At 36.1% G+C, this 18,388-nt stretch overlaps 3 protein-coding genes across 3 annotated transcripts; 1 reads left to right on the forward strand and 2 right to left on the reverse strand.

Moving 5' to 3' along the window:
- The first annotated feature begins 438 nt into the window (after positions 1 to 438).
- Positions 439 to 2,974, forward strand: golt1a (golgi transport 1A). The gene is made up of 5 exons (XM_065241379.2): positions 439 to 558; positions 755 to 846; positions 1,478 to 1,656; positions 1,825 to 1,888; positions 2,097 to 2,974. The coding sequence occupies exons 1-5, from the start codon at positions 534 to 536 to the stop codon at positions 2,136 to 2,138; spliced, it is 402 nt and encodes a 133-aa protein (XP_065097451.1). The 5' UTR covers positions 439 to 533; the 3' UTR covers positions 2,139 to 2,974.
- Positions 2,975 to 3,023: 49 nt separating this feature from the next.
- Positions 3,024 to 5,940, reverse strand: LOC135718958 (uncharacterized). Its single transcript, XM_065241378.2, has 6 exons — positions 5,619 to 5,940; positions 4,702 to 4,741; positions 4,292 to 4,389; positions 4,079 to 4,171; positions 3,592 to 3,638; positions 3,024 to 3,443 (listed from the first exon to the last, which is right to left on the reverse strand). The coding sequence occupies exons 1-6, from the start codon at positions 5,686 to 5,688 to the stop codon at positions 3,168 to 3,170; spliced, it is 624 nt and encodes a 207-aa protein (XP_065097450.1). The 5' UTR covers positions 5,689 to 5,940; the 3' UTR covers positions 3,024 to 3,167.
- Positions 5,941 to 6,200: 260 nt separating this feature from the next.
- On the reverse strand, positions 6,201 to 7,646 carry kiss1 (KiSS-1 metastasis suppressor). The gene is made up of 3 exons (XM_065242109.1): positions 7,497 to 7,646; positions 6,775 to 6,886; positions 6,201 to 6,643 (listed from the first exon to the last, which is right to left on the reverse strand). The coding sequence occupies exons 2-3, from the start codon at positions 6,854 to 6,856 to the stop codon at positions 6,363 to 6,365; spliced, it is 363 nt and encodes a 120-aa protein (XP_065098181.1). The 5' UTR covers positions 6,857 to 6,886; positions 7,497 to 7,646; the 3' UTR covers positions 6,201 to 6,362.
- Positions 7,647 to 18,388: the final 10,742 nt, after the last annotated feature.

An 18,388-nucleotide genomic window follows, 5' to 3' on the forward strand; every position in this document is an offset into this window, starting at 1 on the left:
ATAACCACATTTAAAGTCTTATGACGTTGTGTGCCTGCTGGGTTAACACAGGTATGTTTTGTTTATTTGTATGTTTTTTTAACACAGCTACTCTATGAAATTGTTGGTGCTATTAATTTATAATATTTGTTAACGAATTTAGGTTAAAAGTCATGGATTTTGGATTTGTAATATCAGCTTTCTAACCTGTAGTAAGTCTGTAGAGGGATTGTAGGCCAAGAGAATGAGATAAGATAAAGTGAGACACATGTTATTAGACCACACTTTTCTCTCTCTCTCTCTCTCTCTCTCTCTCTCTCTCTCTCTCTCTCTCTCTCTCTCTCTCTCTCTCTCTCTCTCTCTCTCTCTCTCTCTCTCTCTCTCTCTCTCTCTCTCTCTCTCTCTCTCTCTTTCTCATCATTCTTCTAAGCTTGGTTAATGTTTACCATACAGCTGAGTTCAAAAGTCAAGTATTTACTTGACGGAGACAAAGTGGCACGAACACATGAGCTACAACAGATGATCTGAGCCAAGAAAGGAAGCAGAGGAGAAATATGATCACAATCACTGAGTTTCAAAGTGAGTCTTTATTCAGCTCATTATTTACTAATAACACTGCCAGATTCAGTTCTTCATTTATTTTAGCCCTTAAAAATCTCAAAAATCAATAAATCAGACTAATATAGTAATAAAATATTAATTTTTTTCCTACCTGATTTTCAGTAAAACATCTAAAACAGAGTATACTATTTGTCTGAATCTGACTGGGTTCTAGAAATTGGTGTGGGTCTGTCTGGATTTGGTGTGTTCTTTGTGCTGTTTGGAGTGCTTCTGTACTTTGACTCTGTCTTGCTGGCATTTGGTAATGTAAGTATCTAACTTTACCCCTGAGTACTCGTCATTCCTTTGAATTGTCTAAACATGACACAAGAAGGTAACTTGACCTATAATCGTATTGAGCAGGAAAACTGTTTTTAAAGAGACATTGCACCCAAAATGTAGTCAATGACTTGCTTTTAAATAGCCATTTACATGTTCTCAATCTGTATCTCAATCTCAAAATATATAAATAAAGAACATATACACATATAAAAATATAGGATAGGAAACTGTATAACAGTTTTAGCCTACTTTCAGATCACGTATTCATGCCTTTTTATGGGTTTATGGAATTCATGCTCTTCCTCTTTAATGACTTGTGCTTATTGTAAATACATCAGGTTAGAAAGTGCAGAAGTTATCCGAGCACGAATAAATCCTTTTAGTTTTTAAAAGAATAGATTGAGAGAAATCCATGTATTTATGTGGAAAATAAAGTTTGCTTTAAAATGAAACTTTGGTTTAACACTTCATCGACTTGCTTTAATGTCACTGTTTGGGGTTCTATGACTTCTATAAACATGCAACCCTTACAGAAAGTGACTGAAGGGTGTGAATGGGTTAAATCTGCATGTCTCTACCCCTAAGGATCTTAAATATTAATCTAACTCATTTTTAGATTCTGTTCCTGTCAGGCCTGGCCTTTATCATAGGCTTAAAGAGGACGACCCACTTCTTCTTCCAAAGACAGAAGCTCAGAGGCTCCACCTTTTTTCTAGGGGGTGTGGCTTTAGTGCTACTAAAATGGCCTCGAATTGGCATGCTGGTAGAGAGCTATGGTTTTGTGCTTCTATTTAAGTAAGTTAAACAGTTAAATCGGATCGACATAGAAGTCTTTGTTTGCTTAATATTTTGCAAATAATTAATTTCTATTTTTTTCATAAATGCATAATATACTTTAAATGTCTGTTGTGATGGAACTTCTCTAACAAATAAAAAAATGACAATAATCAATTTGTATTACAGGTCATTCTTCCCAATGGCTTGTGGGTTTTTTGGATCGGTCTTGAACATACCCTTTTTAACTACGGTATGGAACACAAACTGTTTTACAATGCTCAGGTTTAATCTTTAATTTTAATAATTTTCTCTAATTAAATACAGCCGCAACCAAATTAGTTATTTTTACAATTATATAATGAAACACTTAGAAGCAGACATATCACTTTACAAACAAATGACAAACTCCATCTTCTAAATTCTGTTAAGTTTAAACATTTCCTGATGTTTCCCTTCAGATGTTTAACAAGTTATCTGGAAGCAGTTCTTCAATGGTGTAAACTCGGCCATCAAGAAATGCTAGAGATGTGTGAGGAAAACAAAAAAGTTAAAAAAATAACCTCAGGTTTACAAAATTTATTTTTTCTTTTTTTAATAGTTTAAAATATTTTGTGTAGTATCTGATGCACTTTTGGATAATTTTATTTTAAATGTCTTTACATTGCGTTGTTTAAGTTGGTATATTTTAAAAAGTACACTAAATATAAATGTATATTCCTAGGCTATCATAGTATACCGTTAACTGCATCACCAACTCAAATGCATTTGCATGGCATGACATTTCCTAATGAGATGCACTCACTCCAACACACGGAGAACTACTAACGCCACCATGTGGCAGGTCGTTGTAAGCGCAAGATAATTTGATCTATTTTAATATTTATTTTTGTGTGCGCAATATAAACATTTAATTTAATTTATAGTAGTGGTAAAAAATAGTTAAGGGGAAATAACGATAATCATACTTTTAGTAAATGATCATTAATCTGAAGAAACGCTGTTCAGCACGATTTGTATGATCTTGCTGTACTCCTATATTTTTAAATGACAAATGACGCTTCATGCACACGTAAATAGAGATGAAGGGGAATGAATGGATGTTTTTATACTACATGTTGAACCCTGCACATGTACTATATTAAAGCTGTTATTTATTACTGTTTGCCTCAGAGATGCATGATTGGTACTTCCTGACAGGATGTGGTGCTTTATGATCTGAATATATTTGAAACGTGCACTTGAAAATGCACTGGAAGAGGTCTCCCATGCATTTAATTAGCGTAACAAAACTTAAAAAGAATAAATAAACTTTCAAATGAATTGAAAACATATTCATTGAGTCTTCTTAAATTTTTTTCTCAAGCAAAAAAATATTTTTTGTGGGAATTTTGCTGAATTTTATATTTGAAAACAAAACAGAAATTGATTGAGTATACTTTTATACAAGTGTAGCCATGCACGACTTGATAACAGACTTATGATACAGACAGAAAGAAACTGTGACATGTTTTTCAGAAACATTACATTCTCTATTTATTAGCTTTAGTAAATACAACCGTTGAGTAGTTAACCGCTGATTCAACGCTCGTGTCGCTGCTTACACTTGCATTTCCGTCATCACACTTCTCTTTTTTGGTAATCTTCCTGGGTTCATTGACGTTGACGTAATCAATATGGCGCGTTTTTGGATTCTTCAAGTCCATTTGTCCGGAGGTCACACCCTCTGAAATATTTATGTAATCGGAATCCTTACGACGTTCCTGGGCACTCACATACCGTTGACGGCCACTGGAAATCTCTGACAGCTGACATCCAAACAAAAACAAAACCCAAACGTAAATCCAACATGCAGCTTAGGCTAAAACAAAACACGTCAAAAAACAAAAACATGTAAAAAAAAGAAGACACAAATATTTTTTGTCCTTGCCATGGGTTGCTTTGTAAAGGACTTACCGAGCCCTCAGGACTTTCAGAACTGGTTGAGGAGGAATCATCTGCACCTAAATTGTTGACAAGGCCAAAGTTAGCACAAAATATCGGCGTGCGTGAGTATCGCGATTTTTCTTGGCAGCACAGGCAACGTGTTTTCAAACCAATATCGTGTTTTGCGCTGTTCTTGGAAGTTGTTTCGTTTACATCCTTCTTCTCATCTCTGAACTTACAGTGAAGTACTTTTTGCATATGGTGGATGGTGGTGTGTTCTCAATGAAAGCTTTCCTAAAATTATATCTAATTATATTCCCAAAATAGGAACACCGCGATATATCGAGTCACTTTGCATAATCACAATATATCACAGCTTATCGCATCCCAGCACACGTGGCATGTATCGTATCGTATTGCAAGATTAGGTTACTGCTAATACAAAGTCCTAGTAAGTACAAAAGCCCTAATAGGTAGATAGTATGACCGGTGTATTGTTGTAAAACACGTATTTTACCATTGACTGGAGGAGTGTGAATGTTTATAATCGCATCATTCTGAAACACAGGGGTTGGTTCTCTCTTCTCGTCGTGGATATCGACTCTCATGCCTGAATAAAAAATGCAGACAAACAAAAAGATGTTTATTGACTTGACAAACATTTTATTAAAAATATATATTTTTCTCTCATTTACAGTGATGTTTAATTAAACATGAAATATGCACTTACCATGCCTTTGAGTCACTTTAAACAGAATCATTAGAAGTATAAAAACAATTGAAGCTAGGAAACAGATGAATCCATACACCAAAGGATTAAGAACAGTACTGCAAACAATACAGAACAAAGATAGTTTAACTAAAATGATAACATAATCAAATTGTGTAGTTGAGACAAACAGTTTGCTACTTACTTTTTTGACAAAAAAATTCAATGATACAATATTTATTACGTAAAGCTTTAAAGATTGCCATTGTTGCTCTTTCTTCTGCATATTTAAACTTTTCAAGTATCTTAACTTAGTGTAGTTTATTTCTTGTGCACATTATTTCATAAATAAAGACATTAATATAATTAACAGTAATTGCAATGTTAATGCATTTCTCTGTTTTGTAAAGCATTGGCAGAATTATCAATACCAAATGTCCGGGGATGCAGTCTCTGCAGTCTTTGTTGAACCTGCAAAAAGTCAAAATGTCGATTTGCATTAAAAAAAATTGATGCAGGTAATCGTCTATTTAATGTTTTATTTTCCAAACAATGTAAGGATTTAAATTTGCATGTTAAAGAAGATAAACTGTCTTTATAACAAAGCAGACTGTTCAGTATATCAGCACCCAAAATTAATTTTCATTTAAAGCATCGATATTGTGATATATCTCATAACATCTGTTGATTTTGTTACCTGCGGCTGTAACTTAAAAAATTAATAAAACAGGTTTACAGCAGTATTCCTTTTCTTTAAATTACATTTGTAAATAAATTGATATTTATTTGAACATATTTATTTTTTGTACAGCTGTACTAACATCATGCACTGTAAAAAATATGCTTTATGTGCAAACATTAAACTTACTTGTTGAGTATTGTTTTAGAAATATCATTTAATATGTTTGAGTAGATGTGACCACATTACCAGATTAGTAATATTTTTTATAAAATTATAAAAAATTATAAAAAAAATAAAGCTTTCTAATAGGATTGTCTGCCTGAAAAACCTTCAAAATCCACAGAAACTTTCTGTTGGTTCTTTGTAGTGGATAAAGATTCAACAGACTATGAAACGTGTAAAGAAATTGTTATTTTGAGAATCTTTGATTTAAAGGTACTTTATGTAACCAAAAATTATTCTTTTCGGCATCGTTGTGAAGATTGTTTTATAGCACTTTTATTTTTAGAAGTTTAGAAATATACATTTCAAGTAACAATTTTAATGTGTATAGAAATAGTACTTTATACATTTAATAAATGATCTTAACTATATGATATTATATTACACATAAATATATACATTGTGAATATTTGTTAACAAAAACATGTGTGTAATGTGTCTTACCTTCCAGCATGTGTAAAATGCTAATAATGAGGACAGGTTGTATAATCCACATGATTTTGCAATCACTCATATTTTTTTTGACACTTTTTAAATCTCTTGTTACACTGATCTTAAATATATTTTTTCTTATCAAGTGCAAATCAAACCTCCCTTAAAGCACAACCACGGAAGTGCTCAGTGATTACCATCAGTGGAAACTTGTGGGGTTTCTTCACTTTTCAAAGATGCCAAACCATCTAAAGCAACATCTATAGCAATGCAAACCTGCTGATTGGCAGGAATATTTTCAGTGTTTTCTTTTATAAAATATTTAAGCTATATCATATATATTCTCCCTTGCTAACAGTATAAGATGATATGCTATTATGAACATCATATCAGTTATCATATGTAGTGATGAATTGCTTAATTTATCTGTGGTTGTGTTGTGCAACATTTGACAAAACATAAGTAAAACCGAAACAAATTAGAAAGCATGCGGCCTAAATGTCTTGTAGAGACAAAACGAGTCCTAAATTCTTCCAAATTTTATACATAAAATATTACAATGGGTCAGCTTGTTTTTTATCAGCAAAATGTGTCCATTCCATTTTTATTATTATTATTACAGTTTACAAAAAAATTTAAAATCCTACTGTATCAATTTAATAGTAAGTACATAAAGTACAATACATAAAAGGACATGTCTATATTATGTAAATCCTTAAAGAATCAACCCTATACATTCCTAAACAGAGACATGTATCACTTTACAGATATCTTCTGATTAAATTCTCCAAGCATGTTCTGTTCTCTCTTTCCATAGCGAAGGCCGAATGAGTTGAGATTGTAGTAGGCCAGATTTTGCCTCCTCTTAGTGTAAGGTCTTTCTGGAGACCACCACCATTTGCTCTGGTGAGGACCTGTGCCTAACACTGGATTGCTTACACCCATGTACATGTGTGCTGAGAGTTTGGGAGACCGATGTCCGGCAGTGGAGCGGACGACGGTTCCCCTGAGGTCTCGCAATGCTGCAGTAGGTTCATCTGGAGATACAAAACAAGCTGTATGAGACCTGATTTGAAAGCGACATCAATTCATTATAATTGTATAATATAGTTATATACTGTATGTCTTATGATTTCATATAACAAGCACAAACAACCTTAAAAAATACCTTTCAAGTAGTACTGAAAACGGCCTGATGGGTATGTATCTCCAATCCCGACTGACAACATTAAAATAATGAACAGCTTCATTTCTGATATGTTTTAAACCTAAATCAGTTTCTGTGGAAATTAAAAATGAGAAGTGTAATCAGAAGACAGTAACTGGTGCCATGTGATTTTTTTTTTCAAACAGGATCCATGATGAGATAACACATTTCAGTGACTATCTGTATCTGTATAAGCATTTCCTGTTCACAAGCTCAGGCACACACATACGCTAATCCTTACAAATAAAATATTTACACACAGACACACACACACTACACTTCAAAGAGACCATCAAAAGAATCACATGTAAGCCTTTCACCCAACCTACTGTACGTATGCGGTAGTCTCTTCATCACTAGCAACCAAATTATAAAATAATGCATTTTATATCAAAATAAGACAAACTATAATGCATTCCTTTCTTGGATTACCAGATTTACCACCATGCAAAAGAAAAAAGAAAAAAATGCACTCTTAAAAATAAATGTGCCAAAAGGATCCTTTGCACCAATGCCATAAAAGAAAAAAATCCGAACACATAAAAGAGTTATTTTACTTCAACTAGAACATTTTTAAATAATCTTGAAAAGACAGGGTTGTTATCTGACGTCTTTATAGACGTTATAATCAGGATACAAAGAGCATGCCATGTTAAAAGTACAAAACTAAGTTAAATCCTTACCTTTATTAACAAACACAGGTATGGATGCAGAAGAGGAAGCTGTGGTTCATCCAACCTTCAGACACAGTTCACGTTACTTATACAATAATATTATCTGCGTCATAGGTCCCTCAGCGGGCCGTAGACCTCCATCACCCTCCCTTCATTCCCTCTGATCTTGACTTTATGCCCCTGTGTGGATCCAGCACACATTCCACAACCACAAAGCCTTTATTTGTTTGAACTCAATACAATTTATTTCATTTACTATTTTAGGACAGGTCATTGAGGTTTTGAGTGAGCAGACTAATAAGAAAGAAATTAGATTATTTGACAATGAAAATGTGTATTCATGAATGTGCTAAGAGCAGGTCAACAAGGTGCACACGATCACAGGACTTTAACTTGCATTGATCTTGAGAAGAAAATGTTCTCAAAATAACCAGGCAGGAAGTACAGATTTGCGTATGTGTCACACATACAGTACACAGACGTGTGAAAGCAATATCCTGATACAGTACTGAGTAACATATTTATTATTTAAATAGACAAAATAATTTTGTGTAAATTGTAATGTAAAATTTTGAATATGATGAATAAAAATGTGCATATGTGTAGGTTATTCAACATAACATAAAGTTTTAAATATTAGCAAAAACATTAAATCTACAATGGATGCACATTACAAAGAATGCACACTACAAAGGATGCATACTTCATATTATACAAAATTTAAGGATTTTGATGTTGCACAAACAAACTATGAGGTTATTTTTGGAGGACAATCTGCAAGTCAGAATCTCTCTGTTGTAACATTTATATTCTCTTTTGATTTCTTATTTATATTATATTGTATTATGTAAGGGATAATGTAGAGGCAGCCGGTAGTTATTGGGAACTACCGGCTGCCTCTACATTATCCCGCTTATTACACGGCTACTTGCCACATAAGAAAAAAAAACTGGACATGAATATGAATTTGAAACATTTTATTGGCATATTTGTTTTAAATTAACATTTTTATCCTTCCGCGAAACTTTGCACAGATGCATAAAATGATCGTAATACCTTATTAAGATCCTCTGCTTCATACTTGTCTGTCTCCATTTTTTCTCTTTTAGCCAGTCTTTGAGAAGTTTTAATGCCCATTCTGTATTTTTTTGTGTGTTGGCTTCGTAGCTGTCATGCTCTATTTTGTCAAGTTCAGTCTCAGTAAGCTGTCTGTGTCTTGTCGTGGTTGTCGAGTGTTTGTCACAAGATGGCGCCAAACAGACAGTCATCTTTATTGATCTTTATTGGCGCGGAGCGATTTTACTCGTGCAAGTAGTCCGGCTATGCGTTATTATTTTGGAGCGGTTATTATTTGAAAAGAACGAACCTGCAAATGTCTCAACTGACCAATCAGAATCAAGCATTCCAGAGAGCCGTGTAATAAATATATATAGTCCATATATTATTATTATATAGGCCTACTATATACTGTTTCATATGTTATATATATTATAATACAATATTTATTATTTTTAACATACGTACAGGGAAATTGTGTGTGTTGTGTTGTGTTGTGTGTGTGTGTGTGTGTGTGTGTGTGTATAAGTATAAGGAGTAACAGAAATAATGCAGTATGCACATGTGTCAACCAACCCCCAAATCAGTGTGTCAACCAACCCCACCCACATTAACTGGAATGATGTTAGCCACATAGAATCACTCATCAGAAACTTTACAATTTCATGTCAAAATATATCTCTATCAACTAAAATCCTTACATTTTATATATCTCTCTATCTATCATAGCTCTAAAATGTTATTAGTGTGGGGATATTTTTTGTTTTGACACAGTAAAATATAAAGTGTAGTTTTGACAGTAGTTAGTGTGCATCCTTTCTACTGTGTATCCTTTGTAGTGTGGTGAGTGTAGTTTAAAAGTAACTGATTCACACAATTTGTGAATACAAAGGATGCGCACACTAAACAGGATGCAAACTTTGTAGGGCGCACACTAGAAAGGATGCATACTTCGTAGGGCACACACTAAAAAGGATGCAAACTTCGTAGGGCGCACACTAGAAATGATGCACACTTTGTAGGACGCACACTAAAAAGGATGCACACTTCGTAGGACGCACACTAAAAAGGATTCACACTTCGTAGGGCGCACACTAAAAAGGATGCAAACTTCGTAGGGCGCACACTAAAAAGGATTCACACTTCGTAGGGCGCACACTAGATAGGGCGCACACTAGAAAGGATGCACACTTCGTAGGGCGCACACTAGAAAGGATGCAAACTTACTACAAATGATGCACACTAACTACTGTTAAAACTACACTGTTAAAACTTCACTTCATAGGGTGCACACTCGAAAGGATGCACACTTCGTAGGGTACACAATAGAAAGGATGCACACTTCGTAGGGTCAACACTAGAAAGTATGCAAATTTTTAGGGTGCACCCTAGAAAGGATGCACACTTCGTAGGGCGCACACTAAAAAGGATGCACACTTCGTAGGGTAAACACTAGAAAGGATGCACACTAACTTATGTTAAAACTACAATGTTTTAAAAGTAACTGAATCACACAGATTGTGAATACAAATGATGCATACTTCTTAGGGTGCACACTAGAAAGGATGCACACTTCGTACACTAACTACTGTTAAAACTACACTTTTAAAAGTAACTGATTCACACAGGTTGTGAATACAAAGTAGGGTGCACACTAGAAAGGATGAACACATTTTAGGGTGCACCCTAGAAAGGATGCACACTTCGTAGGGCGCACACTAGAAAGAATGCACACTTTGTAGGGCACACACTAAAAAGTATGCACACTTTTTAGGGCGCACCCTAGAAAGGATGCACACATCGTAGGGCGCACACTAGAAAGGACACACACTAAAAAGGATGCACACTTCGTAGGGTGCACACTAGAAAGTATGCACACTTCGTACACACTAAAAAGGATGCACACTTCGTAGGGTGCACACTAGAAAGTATGCACACTTTGTAGGGTGCACACTAAAAAGGATGCACACTTCGTAGGGCGCACACTAAAAAGGATGCAAACTTCGTAGGGTGCAAACTAGAAAGGATTAAGTACACTAACTACTACACTGTTTTAAAAATAACTGATTCACACAGATTGTGAATACGAAGGATGCACACTTTGTAGGGTGCACAATTCAAAGGATGCACACTTCATAGGGTGCACACTAGAAAGGATGCACACTAACTACTGTTAAAACTACACTGTTAAAACTATACTGTTTTAACAGTAAAACTACAAAATATGCACACTTCGGTGCACACTATAACGGATGCACACTAACTACTGTTAAAACTACACTGTTTTAAAAATTACTGATTCACACAGATTGTGAATACAAAGGATGCACACTTCGTAGGATGCACACTACAAATGATGCACACTAACTACTGTTAAAACTACACTGTTAAAACTACACTTCATAGGGTGCAGACTCGAAAGGATGCACACTTCGTAGGGTAAACACTAGAAAGGATGCACACTAACTACTGTTAAAACTACACTGTTTTAAAAATAACTGATTCACACAGATTGTGAATACAAATGATGCATACTTCGTAGGGTGCACACTAGAAAGGATGCATAGTTTTGACAGTAGTTAGTGTGCATCCTTTCTACTGTGTATCCTTTGTAGTGTGGTGAGTGTAGTTTAAAAGTAACTGATTCACACAATTTGTGAATACAAAGGATGCGCACACTAAACAGGATGCAAACTTTGTAGGGCACACACTAAAAAGGATGCAAACTTCGTAGGGCGCACACTAGAAATGATGCACACTTTGTAGGACGCACACTAAAAAGGATGCACACTTCGTAGGACGCACACTAAAAAGGATTCACACTTCGTAGGGCGCACACTAAAAAGGATGCAAACTTCGTAGGGCGCACACTAAAAAGGATTCACACTTTGTAGGGCGCATACTAGATAGGGCGCACACTAGAAAGGATGCACACTTCGTAGGGCGCACACTAGAAAGGATGCAAACTTACTACAAATGATGCACACTAACTACTGTTAAAACTACACTGTTAAAACTTCACTTCATAGGGTGCACACTCGAAAGGATGCACACTTCGTAGGGTACACAATAGAAAGGATGCACACTTCGTAGGGTCAACACTAGAAAGTATGCACATTTTTAGGGTGCACCCTAGAAAGGATGCACACTTCGTAGGGCGCACACTAAAAAGGATGCACACTTCGTAGGGTAAACACTAGAAAGGATGCACACTAACTTATGTTAAAACTACAATGTTTTAAAAGTAACTGAATCACACAGATTGTGAATACAAATGATGCATACTTCGTAGGGTGCACACTAGAAAGGATGCACACTTCGTACACTAACTACTGTTAAAACTACACTTTTAAAAGTAACTGATTCACACAGGTTGTGAATACAAAGTAGGGTGCACACTAGAAAGGATGAACACATTTTAGGGTGCACCCTAGAAAGGATGCACACTTCGTAGGGCGCACACTAGAAAGAATGCACACTTTGTAGGGCACACACTAAAAAGTATGCACACTTTTTAGGGCGCACCCTAGAAAGGATGCACACATCGTAGGGCGCACACTAGAAAGGACGCACACTAAAAAGGATGCACACTTCGTAGGGTGCACACTAGAAAGTATGCACACTTCGTACACACTAAAAAGGATGCACACTTCGTAGGGTGCACACTAGAAAGTATGCACACTTTGTAGGGTGCACACTAAAAAGGATGCACACTTCGTAGGGCGCACACTAAAAAGGATGCAAACTTCGTAGGGTGCAAACTAGAAAGGATTAAGTACACTAACTACTACACTGTTTTAAAAATAACTGATTCACACAGATTGTGAATACGAAGGATGCACACTTTGTAGGGTGCACAATTCAAAGGATGCACACTTCATAGGGTGCACACTAGAAAGGATGCACACTAACTACTGTTAAAACTACACTGTTAAAACTATACTGTTTTAACAGTAAAACTACAAAATATGCACACTTCGGTGCACACTATAACGGATGCACACTAACTACTGTTAAAACTACACTGTTTTAAAAATTACTGATTCACACAGATTGTGAATACAAATGATGCACACTTCGTAGGGCGCACACTAAAAAGGATGCACACTTCGTAGGGCGCACACTAGAAAGGATGCACACTTCGTAGGGCGCACACTGAAAAGGCTGCAAACTTTGTAGGTTGCAAACTAGAAAGGATGAACAGTTCGTACACTAACTACTACACTGTTTTAAAAATAACTGATTCACACAGATTGTGAATACGAAGGATGCACACTTTGTAGGGTGCCCAATTCAAAGGATGCACACTTCATAGGGTGCACACTAGAAAGTATGCACACTTCGTAGGGCGCACACTAGAAAGGATGCACACTTCGTACACTAACTACTACACTGTTTTAAAAATAACTGATTCACACAGATTGTGAATACAAATGATGCACACTTCGTAGGGTGCACACTAGAAAGGATGCACACTTCGTACACTAACTACTACACTGTTTTAAAAATAACTGATTCACACAGATTGTGAATACAAATGATGCACACTTCGTAGGGTGCACACTAGAAAGGATGCACACTTCGTACACTAACTACTACACTGTTTTAAAAATAACTGATTCACACAGATTGTGAATACAAATGATGCACACTTCGTAGCTTGCACACTAGAAAGGATGCACACTTCGTACACTATCTACTACACTGTTTTAAAAATAACTGATTCACACAGATTGTGAATACAAATGATGCATACTTCGTAGGGTGCACACTAGAAAGTATGCACACTAACTACTTTTAAAACTACACTGTTTTAAAAATAACTGATTCACACTGATTGTGAATACAAAGGATGCACACTTTGTAGGGTGCACAATTCAAAGGATGCACACTTCATAGGGTGCACACTAGAAAGGATGCACACTAACTTATGTTAAAACTACACTGTTTTAAAAGTAACTGATTCACACAGATTGTGAATACAAATTATGCACACTTCGCAGGGTGCACACACAGGTTGTGAATATAAAGGATGCACACTTTGTAGGGCGCACCCTAGAAAGGATGCACACTTCGTAGGGCGCACACTACAAAGGATGCACACTTTGTAGAGTGCACACTAGAAAGGATGCAAACTTCATAGGGTGCAAACTAGAAAGGATGCACACATTTTAGGGCGCACCCTTGAAAGGATGCACACTTCATAGGGCGCACACTACAAAGGATGCACACTTCGTAGGGTGCACACTAGAAAGTATGCACACATTTTAGGGCGCACCCTTGAAAGGATGCACACTTCATAGGGCGCACACTACAAAGGATGCACACCTCGTAGGGTGCACACTAGAAAGTATGCACACTTCGTAGGGCGCACACTAAAAAGGATGCACACTTCGTAGGGTGCACACTAAAAAGGATGCACACTTCGTAGGGCGCAAACTAAAAAGGATGCAAACTTCGTAGGGTGCAAACTAGAAAGGATGAACAGTTCGTACACTAACTACTACACTGTTTTAAAAATAACTGATTCACACAGATTGTGAATACGAAGGATGCACACTTTGTAGGGTGCACAATGCAAAGGATGCACACTTCATAGGGTGCACACTAGAAAGGATGCACACTAACTACTGTTAAAACTACACTGTTAAAACTATACTGTTTTAACAGTAAAACTACAAAATATGCACACTTCGTAGGGTACACACTATAAAGGATGCACACTAACTACTTTTAAAACTACACTGTTTTAAAAATAACTGATTCACACTGATTGTGAATACAAAGGATGCACACTTTGTAGGGTGCACAATTCAAAGGATGCACACTTCATAGGGTGCACACTAGAAAGGATGCACACTAACTTATGTTAAAACTACACTGTTTTAAAAGTAACTGATTCACACAGATTGTGAATACAAATTATGCACACTTCGCAGGGTGCACACTACAAAGGATGCACACTTCGTACACTAACTACTGTTAAAACTACACTTTTAAAGGTAACTGATTCACACAGGTTGTGAATATAAAGGATGCACACTTTGTAGAGTGCACACTAGAAAGGATGCAAACTTCATAGGGTGCAAACTAGAAAGGATGCACACATTTTAGGGCGCACCCTTGAAAGGATGCACACTTCATAGGGCGCACACTACAAAGGATGCACACTTCGTAGGGTGCACACTAGAAAGTATGCACACATTTTAGGGCGCACCCTTGAAAGGATGCACACTTCATAGGGCGCACACTACAAAGGATGCACACTTCGTAGGGTGCACACTAGAAAGTATGCACACTTCGTAGGGCGCACACTAAAAAGGATGCACACTTCGTAGGGTGCACACTAAAAAGGATGCACACTTCGTAGGGCGCAAACTAAAAAGGATGCAAACTTCGTAGGGTGCAAACTAGAAAGGATGAACAGTTCGTACACTAACTACTACACTGTTTTAAAAATAACTGATTCACACAGATTGTGAATACGAAGGATGCACACTTTGTAGGGTGCACAATTCAAAGGATGCACACTTCATAGGGTGCACACTAGAAAGGATGCACACTAACTACTGTTAAAACTACACTGTTAAAACTATACTGTTTTAACAGTAAAACTACAAAATATGCACACTTCGGTGCACACTATAACGGATGCACACTAACTACTGTTAAAACTACACTGTTTTAAAAATTACTGATTCACACAGATTGTGAATACAAAGGATGCACACTTTGTAGGATGCACACTACAAATGATGCACACTAACTACTGTTAAAACTACACTGTTAAAACTACACTTCATAGGGTGCAGACTCGAAAGGATGCACACTTCGTAGGGTACACACTATAAAGGATGCACACTAACTACTTTTAAAACTACACTGTTAAAACTATACTGTTTTAACTATACTGTTTTAACTATTCTGTTTTAACTATACTGTTTTAACAGTAAAACTACAAAAGATGCACACTTCGGTGCACACTATAAAGGATGCACACTAACTACTGTTAAAACTACACTGTTTTAAAAATTACTGATTCACACAGATTGTGAATACAAAGGATGCACACTTCGTAGGATGCACACTACAAATGATGCACACTAACTACTGTTAAAACTACACTGTTAAAACTACACTTCATAGGGTGCAGACTTGAAAGGATGCACACTTCGTAGGGTACACACTATAAAGGATGCACACTAACTACTTTTAAAACTACACTGTTTTAAAAATAACTGATTCACACTGATTGTGAATACAAAGGATGCACACTTTGTAGGGTGCACAATTCAAAGGATGCACACTTCATAGGGTGCACACTAGAAAGGATGCACACTAACTTATGTTAAAACTACACTGTTTTAAAAGTAACTGATTCACACAGATTGTGAATACAAATTATGCACACTTCGCAGGGTGCACACTACAAAGGATGCACACTTCGTACACTAACTACTGTTAAAACTACACTTTTAAAGGTAACTGATTCACACAGGTTGTGAATATAAAGGATGCACACTTTGTAGGGCGCACCCTAGAAAGGATGCACACTTCGTAGGGCGCACACTACAAAGGATGCACACTTTGTAGAGTGCACACTAGAAAGGATGCAAACTTCATAGGGTGCAAACTAGAAAGGATGCACACTTTGTGGAGTGCAAACTAGAAAGGATGCACACTTTGTGGGGTGCAAACTAGAAAGGATGCACACTTCGTAGGGTGCACACTAGAAAGGATGCACACTTCGTACATTAACTACTACACTGTTTTAAAAATAACTGATTCACACAGATTGTGAATACAAAGGATGCACACTTTGTAGGGTGCACAATTCAAAGGATGCACACTTCATAGGGTGCACACTTCATAGGGTGCACACTAGAAAGTATGCACACTAATTACTGTTAAAACTACACTGTTGAAACTATACTGTTTTAATAGTAAAACTACAAAAGATGCACACTTCGGTGCAAACTATAAAGGATGCACACTAACTACTGTTAAAACTACACTTTTAAAAGTAACTGATTCACACAGGTTGTGAATACAAAGGGTGCACACTTCGTAGGGTGCACACTACAAAGAATGCACACTTCGGTGGACACTATAAAGGATGCACACTAACTACTGTTAAAACTACACTGTTTATAAGTAACTGATTCACACAGATTGTGAATACAAAGGATGCACACTTTGTAGGGTGCACAATTCAAAGGATGCACACTTCGTAGGGTGCACACTAGAAAGGCTGCACACTAACTACTGTTAAAACTACACTGTTAAAACTATACTGTTTTAACAGTAAAACTACAAAAGATGCACACTTCGGTGCACACTATAAAGGATGCACACTAACTACTGTTAAAACTACACTGTTTTAAAAGTAACTGATTTACACAGATTGTGAATACAAAGGATGCACACTTCGTAGGGTGCTCACTACAAAGGATGCACACTTCGGTGCACACTATAAAGGATGCACGCACAAACAAACTATGAGGTTATTTAAAACTACACTGTTTTAAAAGTAACTGATTCACACAGATTGTGAATACAAATGATGCACACTTCATAGGGTTTCACACTAGAAAGGATGCACAATTCGTACACTAACTACTGTTAAAACTACACATTTAAAAGTAACTGATTCACACAGGTTGTGAATACAAAGGATGCACACTTTGTTGTATGAATCCTCTTAAGTATGCATCCTCCAAAATATGCATCCATTTTAAGCAGCTTTGTCCACTTCCATTGATAATGATCAGTTAACTGTAATAAAATAAGAATTTTTCTTTGTACAGTAGTTCACATAGGGTTTCATTATAACAATGCTTTTCTTTTAACTTTTTGAATGAAATAATTGTAATGGAATGTAATAAATCCACGTGTGGTGAACATTCATTGACTAACTTCAAGCGATTGTCTTCATACTTCGTGCCGTAAAAGCTTTTCACAAGCTATTTATTGTCATGCTTGATTTATACACACACTGCTAGCATGTGGTTTGATTTAGAAGTTGAAATGCAGTTTATTTCATAACAGACCCCGAAGTTAATTTTCACACGGGTGAGTCTTATTTAGTGGCACAGCAACAGAAAATTATTTTTGTAGCGCTCACATCCAACTTATAATTGATTTTTACCTTTGATGTTTCTCTGCTTTGTGGAGCAGAGGACATGACAGTGCAAGAAAGTTGGGTTTTAATCAATTGTAACCTTTTTATTATTCAAAAAAATTTTGTCATTATAATCAAATATTCAAGTATTTTTTCACAGGCTTGTGAAGTCAATTATGGTTTTCAGGAATCACTTTTTTGGCGTGTGAAATGTGGTGGTCTGGTTAAACAGCGTTCTCAGAAATCTCAACAAACAGATGCGAGATCACATTCTCTGTCACAGTCAGACAAAACAACAAACATCCTTTTTGAATTGGTGTGGCCTGTACATTACAGTTCTTTTTGCACGAAAGCTAATTTGTTTTAAGCATAATTGCAGTCATTAATTCCAGCAATGCAATGCTAATAAGCAAATACTTTCTAATAAAGTAGGACATAAACTGTATGCAATGTGAACAACTGAACACTTAATGTATACTGATGGAAATGTTGTAAACCGTTTTGCTGTCATCAGTAACATTTCATCATTTCAAATCATTTATCAATGAATATTTTCAGTGAAACTTTACAGTAAGGTTGTATTGTGCATTATAATCCATTAGCTAACACAAACTAACAATGCACAATACTTCTAAAACATTAATTGATCCTACTTTTAATGCATTTTTTATCAAAAGTTATCACTGTTAACATTATAATGCACAATGGACTAAGAAAAACAATT

Source organism: Paramisgurnus dabryanus, chromosome 14 (assembly GCF_030506205.2).
Source record: "Paramisgurnus dabryanus chromosome 14, PD_genome_1.1, whole genome shotgun sequence".
Classification (NCBI taxonomy): Eukaryota; Metazoa; Chordata; class Actinopteri; order Cypriniformes; family Cobitidae; genus Paramisgurnus; species Paramisgurnus dabryanus.

What these genes read in the sequence shown, in the direction of transcription:
- golt1a (XM_065241379.2), top strand. Translation starts at nt 534, where the DNA reads ATGATCACAATCACTGAGTTTCAAA. An exon ending in GGTTTTGTGCTTCTATTTAA is followed by an intron (nt 1,657 to 1,824) that starts GTAAGTTAAACA and finishes TTTGTATTACAG; the next exon opens with GTCATTCTTCCCAATGGCTT. An exon ending in ACATACCCTTTTTAACTACG is followed by an intron (nt 1,889 to 2,096) that starts GTATGGAACACA and finishes GTTTCCCTTCAG; the next exon opens with ATGTTTAACAAGTTATCTGG.
- kiss1 (XM_065242109.1), bottom strand. Translation starts at nt 6,856, where the DNA reads ATGAAGCTGTTCATTATTTTAATGTTGTCAGTCGGGATTGGAGATACA. An exon ending in TTTTCAGTACTACTTGAAAG is followed by an intron (nt 6,644 to 6,774) that starts GTATTTTTTAAG and finishes TTGTATCTCCAG; the next exon opens with ATGAACCTACTGCAGCATTG.
- LOC135718958 (XM_065241378.2), bottom strand. Translation starts at nt 5,688, where the DNA reads ATGAGTGATTGCAAAATCATGTGGATTATACAACCTGTCCTCATTATT. An exon ending in CATTTTACACATGCTGGAAG is followed by an intron (nt 4,742 to 5,618) that starts GTAAGACACATT and finishes GACTTTTTGCAG; the next exon opens with GTTCAACAAAGACTGCAGAG. An exon ending in CTGAAAGTCCTGAGGGCTCG is followed by an intron (nt 3,444 to 3,591) that starts GTAAGTCCTTTA and finishes TTTGGATGTCAG; the next exon opens with CTGTCAGAGATTTCCAGTGG.